The sequence below is a fragment of the Leucoraja erinacea genome, chromosome 28 (genome assembly GCF_028641065.1).
Source record: "Leucoraja erinacea ecotype New England chromosome 28, Leri_hhj_1, whole genome shotgun sequence".
In the NCBI taxonomy this organism is placed as follows: Eukaryota; Metazoa; Chordata; class Chondrichthyes; order Rajiformes; family Rajidae; genus Leucoraja; species Leucoraja erinaceus.
The window spans coordinates 12,011,272-12,034,075 of NC_073404.1; the positions used below are offsets into that span (position 1 = coordinate 12,011,272).

Genomic DNA, 22,804 nt, shown 5'->3' on the forward strand with positions numbered 1-22,804 from the left:
ACTGACAAATCTGCAAATGTTTTCGCATTGGAAGTGGAAACCACATTTTTGGATATATTTAACGAGGTGGTAAATAGAGGAGCATGGAGAAATGGTACACAGCAGTGAGGCCATCATAGATCGAGCACAATCATATTAGATGGTGGGGCAGGAGTGAAGGGCCTGCTGCCGACTGCTCCTGTTCTTTTATGAACCTGATCTGGTCACAGGGAAAAATGTACACTAACAGGATCCGGTCAGCATTGAAAGGGTCTCTGGAGCTATGAGGCAGCAGCTCTACAAGCTGTGCTGTTGTGCTGTCCCCTATATTTTTATTCTTGTGAAAGGTATTTCATTAAAATAATTAAATGTGTTCTTCACTCCAGAGAAACTATCCCATCTGCAGAATATTTCCAACATCCACAATATTTTTCATCTTTGCTTGAGAGTGACCAGTACTTGCAGCACTGCATTTCTGGCAGAGGGGGAAGTAATTAAGGTATTACAGGATGGCATTTTAAATTAGGCCATAAATAATCCTTGCATCAGGAGTAGTGTGCTGCCTCTCCATAAAAACAAGTCCAGCTAAATCAAAACCAGAACCAATAGGGTCCTGTTGAATTTAGTGTTCAGTACTAACAGGATATGATAAATGAAATGTACTGCCAGAACTGTATTTCACAAAAATCCCTGGAGACGGCTTTAAATTTCTATTTCTTTGACTGGCTACAGGAGGCCATTTCCGATAAAAATTTAAAAAGGATTATCAGGGAAAAATATTTAAGATAGACACATTTGTCAGTAAATGGTGTTGAAACAAAGACCACTAGGATACTTATCACCCTCCCCAGTTCCAGGGGCTGCACCCACCCACAACGGCTGTTGCCTTGTGTTGACCCTCAACTTTCTCCTTGGAGACAACACTGTGGAACCTGGGATCTTGGCTCCAAGGTGGAAGGAAGTGAGAATACACAGCAGCAGATGCTCCAAATTACTTCCAGTTGCATTTGAGATTTGATTCAAAAATTACTTTAGGGTTGCTTACACCAAGCTTGGATTCACATGCAAGCAGTCAAGCGTTTGTGATCTTCACCAGAAGTGAAAAGACAGTACAATGATTGTCACCTTCCAAACTTTCATAGATTATTGACAAGATCATAAAAAAATCGAATGATAGTAAGTGAATCCACCATTTAAGAGAGATGGGGAGACAAAATGGAGAACAGACTGGTTAGCCTGCCATCAGTAGTGGGGTAACAGCTAGAATTCATTATTAATGAATCAGTATCATGGCACTTAGAAATTATAACAGGACTAGATATAGTTAACGTAGCCTTGTGCAAGATAAATCACTTTTACCAAATCTGTTAAGGGTTTTTTCTGAGGCAATGACTAGAGGAACAGAATAAAGGGAACCAGTGGATACGATTCAGAAAACCTTTGACACACTAGAGGGTTGACATTCTGGTGTGGTTAACATGTAAAAAAAATAGGATGGGTCATCTCTAGATTGGGAAGGTCTAACCAGCAGTGCATCACAAAGATTGGTGCGAGGAACTCAGCTATTCACAATCTATACCTACGATTTAGATATGGCATTAAGAATCCATGTTTGCTGACAAAGCAAAGGTACGTGACAATTTTGAGATAGTGGAGAGTGAGAACAGAGGATTCAGTGGTAAATAGACTAGCTAAGTTAATGACCACGAGCAGTAGAAATATGGAAAAAATATTCAGTCATCCTCTTTGCCTGAAGAGCTTTTCTATTTATAAATGATCAGAGACTTGAAGGTGCTTATGCTCAGGAGGAACCTGGGTGGCCATGAACAGGACTGAAGGTTAACGAGCAAGCAATTAGAAAAGCAAGCTATATAATGATCTTTGAAAAATGATTTGAATGCAAGAGTAGAGACGTCGTGTTGCAATTATACAGGACCCTGATGAAACTGCACTCCTGGAATAGTGTGCCCAGCTCTGATCTCTCTACCCTAGAATAGATGGATACTAGTGGTGGTGGCCTGTCAGTAACAACGATGGCAGGTTGTGCAGTCTCAATTCTGGTGAGTTCTGCCATGGCTCACGAGCCCAATTTGTGAACCGCACACTCGAGGGCAGTGAGGGCAGATGAAGGGCATCGCTAGTGGGTTCTGGGCGGCAGCCTTCCTCCGCTTCTTAGCTTTGGTAAGTCGCTCTATGCGGCGCTCCTCGAAGCAGCTGGCTGCTGTTCGCACTGCTTCGCGCCAACGTGTTCTGTCGCTGGCGCAGGCTTCCAGTTGCTTCGGCGCAAGACCACAATAGTGAAGATGGTCCTTGACGCAATCTTTGTACCGCTTCCTGGGACGCCCACGGTTCCTTTGTCCCCGAGAGATCACGCCGATGGTCATTGCCTCAATGCTTGTGAAGCTGGATCTGTCCAATCCTTCTTGGTTGGGCACTTTGTCCTGCCAGCGAATGCCCATGTTGGACCATAAAGAGCGCATATGGAACTTCTCAAGTTGACGGATGTGATTCCTATACAAGGTCCATGTTTCGCAGCCATAGAGCAGGCTCGAAAGCACAACTGCTTTGTAGACTTTGAGTTTAGGTGACAGCTTGATGCTGTGGCGGTTCAACACTCATGTACGCATTCGTCCAAGTGCTTGACTGGCTTTGCCGATTATCATTGAGAATTCCTTGTCCAGGGAGCCATCAGACATTACCCTTCCCAAGTATTTGAAGGAGTCAACTGCTTTCAGCTGTGCGCTAAACATGCACACTTGAGGCGGTGCTGCAGAGTTTTGCTGAGGCTGATTATGGAACCACAAGCCTGTGCTGCTTCCGCAAATTTGTTCACAATGAGGTCAGACTCCTCGTGAGCCATGATGGCGCAGTCATCCGCAAAATGGGCTTCGAGAATGAGCCAATCGTGCGTTTTGGTATTGCGTCGAAGGTCAAAGAGAGATCCGTCCAGACGGTACTTCAGGTACATGCCACGGTCAAGGTTCTGGAGTGCGTGACTCAGGACGCAGCCGAAGAAGAGGTTGAAGAGTACAGGGGCCAGAACGCAACCTTGCCTCACTCCATTGGAGATGTCGAAAGGTGCAGAAGTTTCACCCGTTGACCAGAACAGTTCCTGTCATGGCATGATGGAAGAGACCGATGATCTGGATGAACTTTCTTGGGCAGCTGAGCTTGTGAAGTATCAACCACAGAGCCTCCCAGTTGACCATGTCAAAGGCCTTTGTCAAGTCGATGAAGACTACGTAGAGGTCCATCTTCTGCTCGACGCATTTTTCCTGTATCTGTCTCACAGTGAAGATCATATCAGCAGCGCTGCGACCAGGTCTGAAACCACACTGAGCCTTGCTTCCACGACCTTATTGATTAAGCGGTTGAGGAGGACACGTCAGTATCTTTCCAGCGACAGACAACAAGGAGATGCCTCGGTAGCTGCCACACTAAGCTTTGCTACCTTTGTTTTTGAACAGGGAGACAACAGTGACATCCCTAAATTAATCGGGCATACTTTGTCTCCCAGATGCTGGACAAGATGTTATGGAAGGCATCTAGTGTCTCAGGACCTGCTGTGTTGTCGAGTTCATTAGGAATTCCGTCCATGCCTGATGCCTTGCCTGCGCTGGTTTGACGGATGGACTCCTTGATCTCTTCCAAAGATGGGCGGAGGTCAAGGTCAAGTGGTGGCTTTTGTGGGATCAGGTCGAGAGCGACTGGGTCAACAGCAGAGGGTCTATTGAGGAGGTTGGTGAAGTGTTGTCTCCATCTGTCCAAGATGCTGCTTTTATCCTTGAGCAGGGTTTTGCTGTCAGCTGAAAGGAGGGGGGAGGAGGTCAGCTTGGGTGGACTTTACACAGCCTTGATCAGGCTGAAAATTTGTTTTGAGTTGTTCATGTCTGCGTAACGTTGTACTTCATCAGCTTTACTCGCCCACCAGCTGTCTTGCATCTCTCGTAGCTCCTTCTGTACCTTGCTCTGCAGGTGTTTGAAGCGGTTCTTTTTGGTGAAGGGAGGATGCATCGTTCTGCCACTCGATGAATGCCTTGTGTTTCTCCTCCAGGAGTTTGGTTGTTTCATCATTGTTTACATCAAACCATTCCCGGTGCCCTCGCTGCTTGCACGTCCAAGCACGTCCTTAGCTGACTGTCATCAGCTCTTTGAACTGGCTCCACTTTTCAGTTGGGTCGCCCGTCAGTGTTCCATGAGCAGTCAGCTTGTTGTCCAGCTTGGACTGGTACTTCTCAGTGGCGTCTGGTCATTTGAGCATCTCGGTGTTGAATGATGCATGGAGAAGCTTAGATGTCTTGTGCTGTGGTAGAGGGATGTGCAGAGTTTGCAGTAAGAGAGAGATTACTACCCAGGCTCACCGGATTGCTTTCTGGGAAAGAGTGTTTGTCACCTGACGAGAGAATTAAGCAAACTGGACCTACACTTGAATTCAGAAGAATGTGACAAGCTCATCAAATCATACAAAATTCACAACTGGTGAAAATTCACGAATTCAGTCACAGGCACAAAATTAAGGGTTTGCCATAAATAAACAAGATTTAAAAATTCTTAATCCAAAGATTGGGATTCTCTACCCAAAAGAGTTGTGAAGGATCAGTTGCTGACCATATTCAAGAGAGAGGTTGGAAGAATTTGGGATATTATAGGAATCAAAGGGTCTGGGGTTAGTTCCGAAAAGCAGAGCTGATATCAGATTAGCAATGGGCTCATTGAATATGAAGCATGAGCCAAGTGGCGTATGGCCTTTTACATTTCTTGTATTCTGTTTATTTTCTAAGTGCACTACTCAGATAATGGAAAGGGATAATTGAACCACAATCTCAATATGGAGACAGACCCTATCCACTTAGCCAAGTTGACACAAGGGAATTACATAAAACTAATTCAGATATTGAGAACTCTATCCAGTCTCCTCATAGCCCATTAACCTTAATTCAGTTTCTCCCTGTATCTTTCCATTCACTTTATTTCATTTTGAAAGGTTACTAATTATTTGCCCATGCTTGCTTGCATGTTACCCAATCTAACTATTCTAAATGAAGAAATACCCCATCATTTCCCAATATCTGAATTGAATGGCTCTACAGTCTGCAGTCCAACAGTCTGGATTACAAAATAGCTGATGTAGCGTAGCAATAACTGTTCTGAATGTTGAGCAAGTGCATGAAACTTAGGTAACCGAGCACAATAAATTTTAACAGGAAACAGACTGCCCTATTGCCACAATATCTAAATGGTGCCTGAAATATTAAATGTTCAAAGAATGAACAACAGGCATGAGTACTTAAAAATAGCACCAACTGGAATACCGAGGACAGTTCTGATCACCATATTATGAAAAAGATATAGAGCCATTGGATAGAGTAGGGTGATTTCGAGATGATCCAAGAATGTGAAGGTGTACATAGCAGGTTGTCAATATCAGCAATCAATTGGAGTTGGTTTGTGGTGCCAGAGGCAATCACAGAAGAGGCCTTGTTCTTTGGCAGCAGGCCTGACCAAACATCTATAACATCTGCTCCGACTACCTGAAGGTGCTGGGGATCTGCTTCAGAGGAACACGAGCATAATGTAGTAATTGGCTGGAACGGAGAGGAAAGGTCCAACAGAATTTGGTTGTGGCACTCTGCCATCCATAAGGCAAAATTCTGATCATTAGTTGCAAGGTGCTCTTGGCGCTGCTGTGTAGAGTGGAAGTGTGACCCAGACCCTGTCCTCCACCGTGGTAGTTTAGTGTCGAGAAACAACATGGAAACAGGCCCTTTGACATCTTCGGTTTCATCTGAGGTTCCAAGATGAAGAAAGTCCATCTTGATGCAACACGTGTCTCCAGTAAACGGAGATTTGGATGATTGGAACATCATAGCCAATGTTGCCTGTATCCTGATGGCCAACTTTGTGCATGGCTGTATCTAGTTGTGCATAGAACCATAGGAGGCAAACACCAAGTGTCATTACATAGTAATGTTCTACCTGTCCAGATTCTGTGTATGTGTAGAAAGTTGAGCACTGCCTCCACACAACGTGTCATGCCATTTATTTGGACTCTGCCACACTCGCATTCCTTCATAGAAAAGTCCCTTCTGAAAACACCTTTAAACACAGGTCCAACAGGCAGTGGTAAGCATGCACCTGTTTATTCGGACTCTACCTCACTATCTGCCTTTCATAGAAAGGTTAATTCTGAAAAACACTTTTGACCACAAATCCATCAGGTAGTGGTCAGCATGCAATGTCCTGCAGGCCCTACAGGAGAAGGACACCATAGATTTTGAGGGATAGCTTCCCAAGCACTGTCAAAACCACTAGGCACAATGTCTTACCACCTGCACTTACCAACAAGCACCAAAACCACACTTTTCTGGCAATGAGAGAGGCCCTTCCCTGAGATTGCTCTTGCACAGAATATTTAATTTTTAAATAAAAATGATAAACAGATTGTCAGTCACCCGAGCCATCTTCTATATCACTTGGATGCTGAGTGTTATGATGTGTTAGTCCCCAGAGAATGGAGAGAAATGTGGCTAGTGAAGCCCTCCAGCTGATGGACACCTTTGTATGTGGCTGAATCAAGCTGTATATAGTACACAAACGCAAAGTGTCACTACATGCCAAGGTTTCACCTATCCTTGGTGTTACAAAGGATAGGCCTAACTTCAATATGTGCCATGTTCCGTTCAGTTGGATCTTAGTGCACTTCTTGTCCCAAAGTCAGAGTTGTGCGAAATACAACTTTTGAACAAAATTTTCTGAGGAAGAACACCTTTGCCACAACTCCACCAGTGGTCAACTTGAGATGGCTGTGGTGCTGATGAGACCTCAACCTCATGAACGGTACGATTGCCAAGATGTTCGGGAAACCTCCCATGCTAAGATTCATCCTGAGCAGCTCTATAACAGAGGACTCCATGATCTACATAAGTGCTGTTGAAGGCAACACCATACCGTTATAAACATCAACTGCTGCTGGAAGAGCATCATGATGCTTTTTAATCCATCCAAACAAGCAAATATTATCCATTGGCTCATGCCCCAGTGCAAGAGTACATACCGAGGGACACTGAAGCTCGGTACAGCCATTACAAAGGCTGTGGGGAAGGATCAGAATCTAGGACCTCGTTGCCGTTGGACACAGGTGCTACTCCTCTAAAGTACTTTACAGGCAGCAATGACAGTTTAAGATAATGCTTTGAACTGATGGTACAGTGAATTCAGGAAAATACAATGATTTCATTTACCGCATATATTGTTGAGGATTTAAAAAAAAGAACTGTGTTCTCTTTTGAAAATGCAACATGAGATATGGAGAGGGAGGACGAAGGAAGTGAAGAAACATGTCATCAAGATTGTGACGGACTAGATAGAGAGATTTCCCCAATGGGGAAGAGCAGAACTAAGCAATGCACCATCAATGCAAGATAAATCCAAAAGGAAATTCAAGCAAAACTTCTTCAACCAAAAGAGCACCCAGAATGTTGAACCTAGTCCAACGGGGATGGGTTGAGGCTCAAGAATTTGAGGGAGATGGAAACAGGTGTCCATGTTGACCGAAGCAATTGAGGAAAATTAAAGGAGAGTCAAAGGCAGCAATACACTGACATGGACCAATTCCCAAGTACATTGGTAATTTTTGAATACACTTATGGAAGAATTGGTAAACTACTTGTCATTTTTTTGGTGGGGCAACACCAAAACTGCAGCAGTGATAAGACCCTCAAATGCAGAGAACATCAAAAAAGCTTTGCAACAAAGCATACAAAGGCCATGAGACAAGTAGAGCAGTAAGTTCCTTTATGTTTCCTCAGAATTGGCAGTGAACCAAATGGCTCAAGAATATTTATGACTGGAGAATGGATTTCTGTAAATTGCCATCCAGTGCAGGGAATTAAAAACAAAACCAGTTTAAGCTATTTGGAAACTGTTCAGCACATGTGATTAGGACATTCAATACGGCAGTGAAAAGTGAAGGAGTTGCATCCTTGCAAAGAGCAAATTCACTTTCCACTATCATACCAAAAACATTACTTCAAGGTGTTTATAGGTAGTTTTTTTTTTTTAAATTAAAATAAAATTATTTCCATCAACACACAGCAGCTGATCAATAACAGTTTTGTTGAGTGTGTGCAACTTTAGATCCACTTATCCCTCCCAAATAAATTAAAAAAACAATGAAAGGGTAAGTTTATTTTATCTCTTATTTGTGAAAGCAGGTTCCCAGACCCAAGCACTGCCAGAACATTTCCAAGAATGACATAAGCAAAATGTTAAGTGACCAAGTCAGCTTACACTTGTGATCAGTTATTTGTACACATACTGTCTTCACTCTCTCCATTATTTCTTCCGCTTTTGAATTTGTGCCCTATCATTTAATCCTGAAGTTAATCGAAAAACTGGAAATACAAACAATTTACTGCTATTAATAACACCAGAGCTCATTATATTAAAATTAAAGATATTTTAGTTATTTAAATATACCTCCCAAACCATTCAAGGAAATGGACAGGATTAGTGTTAGCGATACAGCAGGGAAACAGGCCCTTCATCGATCACCCATTCACTCGGTCTATATTACTCCACTTTCCCAATTACTCCCTACACATGACGGGCAATTTACAGAAGCCAATTAACTTACAAACCCTGATATCTTTGATTTGGGAAAAAACCAGAGCACCTGGAGAAAAACTATGTGATCACAGGGAAAACAAGAAGTCCACAAAGAGATCACCGGGGATCAGGATCGAACCAGTGTCCACGGCGCTGTGAGGCAACAGCTCTACAGTTGCGCCACAGTATCGCCCTTTAAATACACTATTTAAATACATGTAAATTTAAGTTATTTAAATAAATTTGCCATACCACTCAAGAAAATGGACAGATTCTGGATATGCTGTGTCAATGCTCAAGTTTCTTCATTTTGGAATAGTTATTTTCCCCGTACACGTTACCTTATTGAGCTTCTCACCATATCCTTCTATGGACACGACATTTTTAGTTAAAAAGACAATATAGAAGAAAATTATTGAAAATAAAAATTATATTAGCAAAGATATTCACAGCAGGCAAAAACAATTTATTGCAGAGAAAGACTAGTACAAACCTAGCCCTTGGTAACGTGTCATCATATACTGAATATAAACAAATAAAACTTACATTCACTGTAATTTAAAATTCACTCGTGATAGAAAATGTAAAATGCATTGAAATACAAATCATATTTTCTGAAAAATAGGGAGGCTGGCAGCTCTGCCCATTTACCACAGGCAATCAGCGACACTGGGTGCAAGGTGACACCTTGCATGTTATTCCCATCAAATATTAATTTACACAGCTTCTCATACCTTGGTGAGGAAGAAAAAGAGGAAAAGGGAGTAGAGAGAGAGAGTGCCCTTGCCTATCTCACCTCTGTGCCTGCGAGACGCACCACCAGGCCCAGGCCCATCCCCCAATGACATATTGCTTATGATCTGATCCACAGCAGCCACCTAGAAATGAAGAAATGACATAATTACAATGTTGAACCATTTTCAAAAGAAACCTTGCACCACCGTCAACAACCCACTGTAAAACCTGGTGTGAACCAATATACTAATATAGCAAAGGAACAGTGCCATATGATCAAGGTTCATATGCCATCTATCTTTTAATTTCAAAAACAAAGTGTTCATAAATGCATACAAGAAATCACTGTACCATCTTGTGTCATCAAGTTAATATATTCTATGTAAAAAAAACACCAATGCCACCCATTTGGCCTCTTTGAACAAGTATTCTAAACTCCAAACTTGATAGAGAAGTTCTGTTCCATATACCCAACACAGGACTCGAAATTAGCAGATGGCCGGGTGCCAATGGCTACCTAAAGTGCCGCCGGGCAACCTAAATGCAGAGACATGAAAAACTGGAGTAACTCAGCGGATCAGGCAGCATCTCTGGAGAAAAGGAATAAGTGACGTTTCGTGTCTGCGGCGGCGACGGCTGTAGTGTTGGGAAAGATACTAGGTGCGGGGTAACGGAGGGTCGGAGCGAATGACGGGTCCGCACACCAGCAGTGGCTCCACCTCCTCCCACACCCCACCCGCCCTGATAGTGACCGCTGCTTGCCACTCCGCCAACGGCGATAACTGCTTTCAAAACAAACTCTCCCGCACATCGAGGGCCGCAGGAGGGAGGAAGGGGGGAGGGGGGAGGGGGGAGGCCCCCTTCTGCCGTCTGACGCACCTGCACCGCTCGGCCCCGCACCTTCCTGTTGGCTGGCGGAGGAGGGGAGGCAGTGGCGAGGAGACCCCTACTGCCTCCCCCTTTAGCGGCGGCATTTGGCGGTGGACAAGGACAGCCAAGGCCGGTGATGTCTGAGGAATGCTGACCTTCCATCCTCCCCACCCACCCGCCCCCCCCTCTCTCTTGTACGTCCCCCTCCACCCCCCTTATCCTGGGACCCCTCCTCTCCATCCCACACTGATCCCCATTCCCGCCTCTATTCTGTCCTCACTGACATCCCCTGTGCTTCCCTCCCCATCTATTCATCCTGCACTGATCTCCCTATCCACCTCACATTGATGCTCATGCAACCCCCCATCCATCCTACACTGGTCCCCCAATTCATCCTGTATTGACCCCCCTTCCCATCCATTCTGCACTGCTCCCCTCATTGTTTGTTTTAATCCATAAAGATGGATTAATTAAATCGTGAACACATGAAACATTAAAACCGCAGTGTTCGATTGTCACTGCTACCATTGACACGTTATTACAGAATTCATTTTAACGCCACATCAATGCTCTTAATATGGAGTACCAGTACTGTAGTTATTTAATAAGCAACATTCACAATGAAACGTTGGATTTATCCAGGTTTTACTTCTACAGTCAGTCATATACATCAGGAGATATTTCAGTTGAAATTTTAACGTTAATTCAGAATTGGGAATGATGGAAACATAATCTAATCTGAAGGTCCGGTGATGTGGCATTTTGACACCTTTAAACATATTACCAAAAGAACATTTGCTGCAGTTATGTCCTTTGGCCATCTCTTGTCAGTTAGTGTAATGTTTAACCTGTTGGACGGGTATAGTCGGTTTTAGCAGCTATTATCATAAAATGCCTTTAGAAATGTCCTTGCAACCTGTATATTTTGTTGAGGAATAATTATGTGGGAAGCGAGAGTGTTTCTGTACCAATAGCAATAACGGCCCATGCTATGGCCATGTCATGATAATTTTCGGTCCTTCACAGAAAACATGCTTGTATCAATCTGTAGTGTGCATGGTTAAGCATATATGTTACCATGGTCCAGGATTTATTGACACAGGTTGATCATACCCTGAATAATCCAACCATATTTTTGTTTGAAAGTGGAAAGAAATAATAGAAATTGCATTCATTGCCATGTGTAAAACGTTGAGATACTGTATTATAATTTTGCTGCATGTCATTATGGTACATATCATGTCTTGATTGGTGAATATGGTTTGTGACTTTATTTGAAGCAGAAATAATATATGAATGCTTCATTGAGCATAATTCCGACTGGTAATTCCACACTTCGTCCGAGCACATTATCGCATGCGTCATGCAAGCCGTCTTAAATGACCACCTGACCCATCATTTGGCAACCTAAAAAGCTGCCTAGGTTGCCCAGCTGCCCGGCTGCCAACAAAAAAGTGAGAGCCCTGCAACACCCTCTGCGTGAAAAGGTTGCCCCTCAGGTCCATATTTAATCTATCACCTTAAATCTATCCCCTCATGTCCTTGATGCCCCTATACTGGGGAAAAAGACTGCGTTCGCCCTATCTATTCATTTCCTTGTCTACATTTTAGAAAGGTTGATCTCATGTTTGTGTAATTAGTGTTATGAAGCCATTGCTGATGCATGCAACTCAGTAAATGCTTTTAGAGCATTTGCATAATTAAAAATTCAGAGGAATATTTCGTACCAATATTCCATCAAACTGCTGCTAGTGAATTCCTGTACAACACATCTGACACCGATCCGTGATTCCTTCACAATTACTCAGTCTATATTCTTATTATTGTTCATTATGGGTGACACAATTACCTTATTATGACAGAGCATCTCGACAGCGAGATGGATTCAGGACATCAGATGACGATTGGAATACAGAAATCGAAAAGGAGAATTAGAATAGAGTGAATAAATGGTGAACCCGACTCAAAACTAACATACTGGTACCAAGAAACAAAACATTGAGCTCATAATTCCCAGTTTGACAAAAAGAAAATTGCAACCGCTCCTCCAGTTACATAAGTGATCAAAAATATGTTTTTGGAACTGTGCCTCTTCCATCCTGAAATTTAAGCTACCCATCATTTACACATTGCAAAGGAGATTCCAAATGGGAAAGATTTGTATCTGTTTGCCAACCTAGTTAAGACATGTATACAATTCCCAGAATACATACGCCTACAACAAACTTTCAGTTGCTCCTGGAAAACTCGTAACTTGACCAGATTTGAGCAGCTATCTTTGAACACTTTCAAGCTAACAGATGAGATCACAATATGAAAATTACTTTGTCGGACAACAGACAGACGTTTGTGGCTTCAAACCATTTACAATCAAAGCCATGGGTTTTATGGGCACGGCTGCATTACTGAAGTAGATCAGCCCACTGAGATGGAAATCATTGCATTATCCAAGTGAATCTCGACAAAGGGATATCAACCTATATAGTATGCTTATTATAAGAAAACATCACAAGGCACTAAATAGGAAAGAACTCATTCAAAATAAACCAGAACAAATTCAAGCTTGATCAAGGGGCTGGGCTTGGATTTTAAGATGAAATTTGAAAGCCACAGGGAGGTAGAGGTGTGGAGATTAAGACAAAACTCATGGTCTCGGTAGATGAATAACATTTGCTAATAGTGAAGCAAGTGAAATGGAGAATGTACAAGAGGCTAGAGTTGGAAGAAAGAATTGTTCAAGCAATATTACAGATGCTCCTCGACTTACGATGCTTCGACTTACGATATTTCGACTTTACGATGGTGCAAAAGCGATACACATTCAAAAGAAACCGTACTTCGAATTTTGATCTTTTCCCAGGCTAGCGATATGCGGTACGCTACTTTCTCGTGATGCTCGGCAACGGCAGCAGCGAGCCACAGCTCCCAGTCAGCCACGTGATCACAAGCGTAAACAACCGATAGCACGGCCAGCGAGATGCCGCGCCTCTGCTTGCTTGCTGGATGCCGCCACCAACAAGACGCGCTCGGTGACAGTGGGCCTTCTTGGGCAGCTGCACTGGCTGGGGCTGCGGCTGAGCCGGTTGTTGTCGCTGCCGGCGCCTCTTCTTCACCATTGCTCCCTTATCCAGTGCTGGGCCAGCCTGAGGCGGGGTGGTGCCGCCTCCACCGCCTCCTCCTCTCTCCTCAACTCCCTCGGCGCCCCCGACTCCCCATCATTGGAGACATTTTCACATCCAACAGTGGCGTTGGATAGTCAGACAAATATACAATCCTGTGTATGAAGGAACTTCAGATGCTGGTTTAAAATGCTGTAGTAACAGCAGGACAGGCAGCATCTCAGAAGAGAAGGAACGTACTTCTTCAAGGTAGATATACCTTGAGTCAATTTCGCAATGGAGCAGACAAAATGTGTATGAAGGAACTGCAGATGCTGGTTTGAATCAGTTAGACACAAAACGCTGGAGATGCTGCCTGTCCTGCTGAGTTACTCTAGCATTTTGTGTCTAAATATACATTCCTTGCAGCTTATCTTTGATGAGCTGATACATTGGATAAATGCAAAAAAATTGAACATTAACTTGCAGAGAAAATTGGCATTTTAGCCAGTTAGCTGCTGGGTGTAATGGTGCCCACTTGTTCACCAAATTTATAGAACTGACACCTTCAAGATACTTTATTCTAAAGCAGATATTGGACTGAGGAATCTGTGTTTCTATTCACACATGTAGCATCTATTTTTAAATCTACAGGTCATTGTTTGGTCCCTTGCAATTTGATATGTGCAGAAAGCTTATCTTAAAACATTATTGGTTTTGTAATATTAATATCTATTCACAGTGCACTTCAATGATTCAGATAAGGGAACGAGGAAGAAGATTTGTGTTTGTTTGTGTGGCTTCGGGAGGAGGGGTTGGTGCCAGTGTTGGCTTTGCAGTCAATTCTGAAGCACTCTCCGAACGGCCAATTTAACTTTTTCTTGGTAGGGATTTTTAAAGTGATTTCTACTGTGGCTGATATGATTTGTCAATTGCTATGGGTTTATTATTGTCACGTGTACGAAGATACGGTGAAAAGCGTTGTCAAACCGGACTAGTACACGAGTACAGCCAAGCCACATATACAAGTATAACAGGTAGTGCAGAGACAATACCAGAGTGCAGACTGTAGTGTTACAGCTAGAGGAAAATGTGCCAAGTACTTGAGTACAATAGATGGAGCAAAGGGCAAACATTGGTGGAATTCTCTGCCTCAGAGGGCGGTGGAGGCAGGTTCTCTGGATGCTTTCAAGAGAGAGCTAGATAGGGCTCTTAAATATAGCGGAGTCAAGGGATATGGGGAGAAGGCGGGAACGGGGTACTGATTGGGGATGATCAGCCATAATCACATTGAATGGCGGTGCTGGCTCGAAGGGCCAAATGGCCTACTCCTGCACCTATTGTCTAATCAAACTGAATGTAATATTTATAAGCAAAATACAAACTGCGGGAGGAACTCAGCGAGTCAGGACAGTGTCTCTGCGGAACATGGATAGGCAACATTTCGGCCTGGATCTTCTTCAGACTGATTGTAGTCAGGGTAGAAAGTTGTTATAGGCTTATTGTAGTAGGAGAAAGAAAGCTGAGGGCAGGACGAGGCCAGGCAAGTGAGACGTGCATTCAGGTGAAGTGGTTTTGATAGGCAGATGAGTTGACAAAGGCCAGAGATGGGAAGAAGTTGAAAGGCTACAAGATAAGGAGACGAGGCTCAAAGTGTGAAGACAGACAAAGGGATGGAGGTAGAAGGGAATGGGGTAGTGCGAAGTTTAGTCTGTACTAACCAACCTGATCTCCCGGTTCCCCAACACTTCAACTCCCCCTCCCATTCTGAATCTGACCTTTCTGTCCAGGGCCTCCTCCATTACCAGAGTGAGGCCCAGCGCAAATTGGAGGAACACCACCTCGTATTTCACTTGGGTAGTTTACACCCCAACGGGATGAACATTGACTTCTCCAATTTCAGGTAGTCCTTGCTTTCTTCCTCCTTCCCCTCCCCCACATAGCCTATTGTCTCCGCCTCTTCCTTTCTTTTTCCCGCCCACCCCAACATCAGTCTGAAGTAGGGTCTCAACCCGAAACGTTGGGATGGGTTGTTGGGATGGGGTGGTTTGGGTGGGAAGGAATGACTGAACCAAGGAGTTGCAAAGGGAGTGGCCTCTGCAGAAATAGGTGGGGACGGGAAGGTGTGACTGGTGCCGAGATCACATTGAAGGTGGCGGAAATGTTGGAGAATGATGTGTCGGATGCAGACTGATGGGGTAAAAGGCATAGACCAGGGAAATTCTATCCTCGGGGAGGGGGGAAACGAGAGTAGAAATACAGGATGCAGAGGACATGGGCGAGGGATCTATCTATGACAGTAGGGGGATAACAACATTTACTAAACAATGAGGACATTTTGAGTGGAAAGCTTCATCTTGGGTTCAAAAGCAGCAGTGATGGAGAAATTGAAAGTCAGGCATGATAGTCCGTTTTTATAAGAGGCAGTATGGAAGAAGGTGTAGCCCAGATAATTGTGGGAGGCAGCGGGTTATAGAAGACATCAACTATTGGGTTTGGTGCTCCCAATTTGGCCTCCTTTATATAGGTATGTTACAAAACCTACCTGAATCGCCATTGGGAATCTGCCCACAGCCAGGTCCGCGATTTTGGCGCTGTTTGGAGGGGGCGGGTTTAAAACGCGATTTTTACTAGGCTGTACTAATCGCAGATGTTCAGCCTAGTAAATCATTAACGAAAAATCGCTTCAAGACCCGGTCGCAAAAGGTATTATTAGTTTTATAGGCCTCGATAATATAGTTCTAATAGTTTAAAATTACTGTCTCATTCCGCAACCTCTCGCAGCCCCAGGGTTTTATAAAGCAAACAATTAAAGGTATGTACCTTATTTTTACATTACATGGGGCATATATATAACCCTATATATCAAGTTATCTATAGCGAGTAGTTCATTTTGGGCTTTTTATATCCCGCAGTATTTTTCTCGGCATTTGAGGGCACTAATCCAGCGCGATGTCAACGTTCTAAACCAGCGCGTTCACATGAACCCACTAGAAAGCTGATTTAAATGGGCATTTATTTACAGCAATTGAACACTAAATTCCTTCCATTTGGCCTATAAATTAATGTAAATTAGATATAAAAAACATGTTATATTGTGAATTATTTGTGAATAAAATCTTTGGACACTTAGGCTATTTAAAAATGTTAATCTTTCCTTAAGAAATGGGCTTTTGATTATCCAAGATCACAGCTTTTTTGTAATGTCCATTGAAAATCAATAGGGAACAAGATGCTAATTTCCGAGTATGAAAATGTCCATAACTATTTTAATACTTGAGATATGAAAGTGAATTTGGTGTCAAATTAAACTTATTGTTATGCTTTATCTGATGGGATAAATTGCAGACTTGATTTTTAAAATCTCAAAATTTTGTAACATTGCTACTTTATATTGGAGGTACCAAGTATAGAAGAGGCGACTGTCACCAAACCTTATGTGTTTAAGAAGGAACTGCAGATGCTGGAAAATCGAAAGTATACAAAAAAGCTGGAGAAACTCAGCGGGTGCAGCAGCATCTATGCAGCAGCATCAATGGACCAGAGATGCTGCTGCACCTGCTGAGTTTCTACAGCCTTTTTGTGTACCATCACCAAACCTTATGCTTGGTCTGCAAAGGCCTGCTGGATCTCCAGGTTCCTAACTATTTTTAACTCTTTCCATTCCATACCTTTCCATTGCCATAGTGTGGCTACACGCAAATTGTAGGAACAGCACCTCATATTCCACTTCAGTAGCTTACAACTTTTTTTTTCTCACCCCCCCCTCTTCTACATGCCCCCACCTATTTATGCCACTATCCAACCCCCTTTCCGCTTCCCTCCACCCCCTTCCTTTGGCTTTGTATTTCTCACTTCTCTCCTTATCTCATAACCTTTTGTCTTCCTTCCACTCATCTGCCAATTAAAACCCTCTCACCTGCATCCACATGTACTTGCCTGGCTTTGTACCATCCCCACCACATTTCCAGTTTGCTCCCCCTGAAGAAACATCCCCAACCGGAAACATCCATGTTCCCCAGCGATGCTGCCTGACCTACTCAATCATTTTGTCTTTTGTTTGGCTGGGATTATATGTTGTGAGGAGGATGAAGAGGCTTCAAGGTATTTAGACACATTTTGTAAGTACAAGCCATCCTTGTGGCTGTACAAACACCTGACTTGGGGTCACCCTTATATACAAACAAGTGCCTATAATATTAATAAATTCAGAAGTCCAATGCACTTGCATGTTTGTTCAAATGAACATCAGAACTAATCTCTCTCTCCACTTCCAATAAATGTTTTTCCTTATCAATCATTTGCGCTTTTGGTTCCAGTCATTGTCATACCGTATAACTATTGTTATCATATCAAGTGGCAAAATGGATTTATGGATGTCTGTAAAAAGACAACCCATTTGTGACCTGGCGACGGCTTTTATATACGGCAGGTATAACGTGACAAAGTGTGGTTGTTCAATTGGGTAGGAAGAGCAGAACGGTAGAATTTTATTTATATATTGATAAATGAGGAAACATACAAAGAGACTCGAAAGAACAGGTACATCCGTCATATAGGCAGGTACTACACACTGTTAGGAAGACAAATGGTATGTTAGCCTGTGCATGTACACATGCTCAGGATGCAAAGCAAGAATCCAATGAGGTAAAGATAAATTTCTCCATTCAGAGGATGGCGAATCTCGGCAATTCAACGAATTACAGTCCTGAGGAAGGGTCTCTACAGAAACATCAATGTCCATATCCTTCCTGAGATGGTGTCTGACCAGCTGACATCCTCCAGCACTGCTTTTTGTTGTGGAATTAACCACCATAGAGCCTGGAGACTAAGTTAATGAATATATTTCAGGAACAGATAGGTAGATTTCCAGGCGCAAAAGACGACCATAATGTAGCATTGAGATAGAAGATCAGTCATATTTAATGATGGAGCAGACGTAAAAGAATGAATACCCTATTTAAGCTTCTATTTTTTATGTTTCTGACGTTTAATATGTTAAATAGGTCAAGTAATGAAATAGAAAATAGGGACCAACAAAATGAAATTATCTTTAAATTTTAACCAAATATCTTAAGACTGCATTTAATGAGTGCTCCAAAGCAAAAGAAAAGATGTAGTTCATAAGTTCATGTAAAGGATTACTCATAGAAAAGCAAGAGATCTCCATAACTATTGTTCCACGACCGACTTCACCATTCTTGGGGGATGTACTTTCATATAGAGATATCCCTCAGCTCACATCCTGAATTGACTGTTTTGTATGTCAGAGTCCTGGGTTCACTCCTAACTTTGGGTGCCAATTGTGTGGAAATTGCACAGGGATTCCCTCCCAAATCGCGAAAAGACATGCGAGGTTAATTGGCCTCAATGTGAATTTGAGGGGTAGAATCTGGAAGAGTTAATGAGAATATGGAGTGAATAAAAAAGGATTTGTGCATGTCTGTGGTCAATGAATGGTGTGTGCATTTGGTGGGCTGAAAGATGTGTTTCCATGTTGTGTGACTGTGACTCAAATGGCAATTGACAGAGGCAAAGAATTCTGGAACGCCCTAGTTTAACTCTTCTACACATCCCCATCTTGCATTTCATCCAAAAGTTTACCAGGAACCCCATATTCCTGGGCATAGCTCTGTACTGCACATTTATTACTTGGCCCTGTTTAACAAAGGTTCCATTTTAGTTAGCTGATATCAATCCAAACTTACTGAGCTTTGAACTTTTCATCTGTGTGGTTGAGTGCCCCACTGAGAACATTTCAAAGGTTCCAATCAATGAGCCTACTTTGTTGCAACAGAATGAGCAGGGCGAGTTTTATAAACAAGCAAATTTAATGTATAAACAAGTAAAACTCAAATTAAAACTGTGCCTGAACTTAAAAAAAAAAAAAAATTGACTGTATTTGAGAGTGATCTCAGTTAACAATCATTTAACACATTTCTGTTTTTGTGCGTTAATTGAGTCCATGTACCTGTGATGCCGCTGCAAGCAAGATTTTAATTGTGCCTGCACTTCACTGTGCTTATGCATGTGACAATAAACCTGACTTGATTTATTTGGACAGCTTTGTCACCCATGCTGAGGTTTAAATACAGTGGATGGTGTGAAACATGAGTGACGTTTCGGGTCGAGACGCTTCTTCAGGCTGAAGAAGGGTCTTGACCCGAAACGTCACCCATTGTTTCTCTCCAGAGATTCTGCCTGTCCTGCTGAATTACTCCAGCATTTTGTATCTACCTTCGATTTAAACCAGCATCTGCAGTACTTTCTTACACATTGGTTTGAAACATGTTATGTAGAAAATCCATTCCTGCCATTTAGTAACCCGCACTTGATAATCTACCTTGATTGTCCAGTCCGCCTCAAATTTTGAACTCTTTAAGCAGCACTCAATAACTCATGCTGCAAGGTACACAAAAATGCTGGAAAAACTCAGCGGGTGCAGCAGCATCAATTGAGCGGAGATAGGCAACGTTTCGTGCCGAAACCGAGGGTTTTGGCCCGAAACGTTCCCTATCTCCTTCGCTCCATAGATGCTGCTGCACCCGCTGAGTTTCTCCAGCATTTTTGTGTACCTTCCAGATTTTTCCAGCATCTGTTGCAAGGGATTCCTTCTTAAGCCTCTTCATGCTGCAAGGGATTGTTTCAAAAAACGCTAAAAAGATGTGATTCTTCAATAGAGTGCAGAAAAGATTCACATGGATTTTGCATGAATTGGAGGGCTTTGAGTTTAGTTATGAGGACTATGAGTTAGGAGATAAGACGCTGAGTGCAATTGTCTCGAGCGAATGAGGTGATATAAAATTACGATGGGCATAGATAAGGTTGATAGCTGGAGTCTGATTCCCAACGAGGCTATGCTTTTTGTTCTTAAAGAACATTTGACTCCCTTCATTTTTCGTTGTTCTCACACTACCAACAGTTTGGGAGCCGAGTACATAAAAGGTGTTTAGAGAATGACAGTGCAGCTTCCACTAATTGCAATGGAGCAATGCACGAAGCCCGAGTCCTCCATACCAAGACAGACAAGAACAGCAGATATGTGCCAACTACCCTCCCACACTTCATCTGTTCTGCTGCTTTCATATAATTACAAATGTGGCGGGGGATGAAAGAAATTGCCAGTTGGCCTGCAGATACAGCAGCCTTTTCTCCTCTCACATCAGAGGAGATAATGAATCTGCCAATTATCTCCTCCTCATAAAACCTCCCTTACCAGATGAATTCAACAATGTACAAGCTGGGGTATTCAGACAGCCGCCCACGGTAATTGAAATGCTCAAGCTTAACATCCCTTAATACTGCTGTGTGTTTCACTGCCACAGTGCTATGCGCAAGTAGAGTTGATCAAACTTAAATAAATTCAGTGCTTTGGGCTTTAACATATAACTGGGATCATGGGCTTCGACGATTGTGATCTGGTACAGATGTGTGGAAACAAAGGTACGCGACTGTGCTTAAGTGGTGTGTTGAAAGGAAATGAGAAAGAGTAGGCAGTCAGAACCTTTCACCCGCAGTGGAAATATCAAAGACTAGAAGGCACATCTTCAAGGTGAGGGTGGCAAAGTTTAAAGAAGATGTGCAAGGTGTTTTTTTTTTTAAAGTGGTGGGTGCATGAAAGCTGGTGAGGGAGGCAGATGATGGTGGCATTTAAGAGACTTTTAGATAGGCTTATGCAGGATATGGAGGATTATGCAGGATATGGAGGGATATGGATCAGGTGAAGGCAGATGAGTTTGGTTTATGTTGGCATCATGTTTGGCACTGTGGGCCGAAAAGCCTATCCCTGTGCTGTACTGTTCTAGGTTTATGACCGTGAAAAATGAGAACTTGGGTTCCAGTCTTAAATGACACTCCACCCAACTGCTCCAACTAGCTTTTATCTGATAAAATTGCAGCAAATTTAGTCCTTTACTATAATTAATTAATTCCAAATTCTTGCAAGAACTGACAACTTTACCTACCACTGACCACTTCAACATCCTGTTGAACGTATTTTCATCTATATGCAATACAGGCACAAGGATTAAGTTCTGTATACCCTTGCACATCCGATTTTATGTTAGTCAGAATCACCTTAAAACTAGATAAAAACAAAGTACTGCAGATGCTGGTTAATACACAAAATGATATGAAGTGCTGGAGCAACTCAGCGGGTCAGACAGCACCTCTGGAGAACATGGATCGGTGACATTTTTGGACGGGATCCTTCGAGTCTGTAGAAGGGCCCTGACCCGAAACATCACCAATCCATGTTCTCCAGAGATGTTCCCTGAATATCCTCCAGCATTTTGAGTAATTTCATCTTAAAACTCGGCACTGGTGGCACATCCGGTTGACGCGGCTGTTGTTGTGGCTCATGTTGTAGCCCGGGCCAACAGCACTTTCTTCGAACCACCACCAGGGACATGACCAGCTTTACAATCGCACGACTCCCTTCCCTCTCACTGGTTGCTGTTTCTTCTTGGCGGCTTTCACTTTTTCTGCTCCCCCCTCTTCTATTGCCTACTTCTCCCCCAAAATCGTCAATATCTTTGCCAGTCTCCCTTCCACCACTGTCAAAAGTGATTTTGGTAACTCCAGGTGAGGAGGTGGAGGTGGCAATGGAGGGGGGGGGGGGGGGTAAGTTCAATGGTGACTGAGAGCGTCCCGTCTGTGGCCTGCAGAAAGCACCGTCAGCCAGGGGCTACAACGTGAGCCGCAACAACCGCCATGCCAGCTGGATGGTGCGGCAGCTGGTGAAGGAGCACTCGCCAATGCACCTTGTGGAAGATGTCAGTGACTCAGCCAGGAATTACTCTCCACTGCCTCCCTCGTTCTCACTCGCCTTTCCAATGTTACACCAACAGTGGCCTAAACTTGAAGAGTAATGAGCACAGGTAACACTTTCGTATCAAGAAGAGGACGGGAAGCCCTTGACATTCTCCTTTTGCAATAACAGATAATTCAGGAAACGGGACCAGCCATTGTTCATACAAGTGCGAGTTTCCACATGTCAACCATTACACAAGCTGGGGAGTGCCTGTATTTCATAAGACTGATTCAAACATCTTGGTTTTGAAATTTGCACTTCCTAGCTAATAAAGTTGGCCTCAAACGAACATCAGTTTCTCTGAGGTCAACTACCAGACCAGCCTTAAAATACGTACACTGTGGTCTACAGAATGACATGCAGTTCAATGGGGTTGAAATAAAAGCATAATTCATCATAAAACCTTACTGTAGAGAACATATGATGTTAATTGCTTTTGAAGGGATTCATGCAGTTCCTTTTATTCTACAAATTGTTCATAGAAGGGAAAAAAATAGAATATCAGGCTGAGACCAAGTAAGATAAAAGCCTTTGACTCCTTTGTCGTGCCTCTTTCCAACAGTCACTGCCAATAAGGGAGAGAAAACTATCTGTGCCAATATTCCAGCATGTAATACTTTTGTTTTGCAATATTCTTAAATCATTTCCACAAACTAGTTCCACTCCGAATGACAGGCCTGTAACTGATTAATTATCGTGCTGT

General features: G+C 43.0%; 1 protein-coding gene across 3 annotated transcripts in view; it reads right to left on the reverse strand.

The window, feature by feature from the left end:
- Positions 1-22,804, reverse strand: part of LOC129710594 (flotillin-2a-like) — a 102,410-nt gene that overhangs the window by 62,828 nt on the left and 16,778 nt on the right. For all 3 annotated transcript variants that reach the window (XM_055657714.1, XM_055657715.1, XM_055657716.1), the window contains exon 2: positions 9,383-9,464. In XM_055657714.1, coding sequence (XP_055513689.1) covers positions 9,383-9,464 — 82 coding nt within the window. The remainder of the gene's footprint in view (positions 1-9,382; positions 9,465-22,804) is intronic.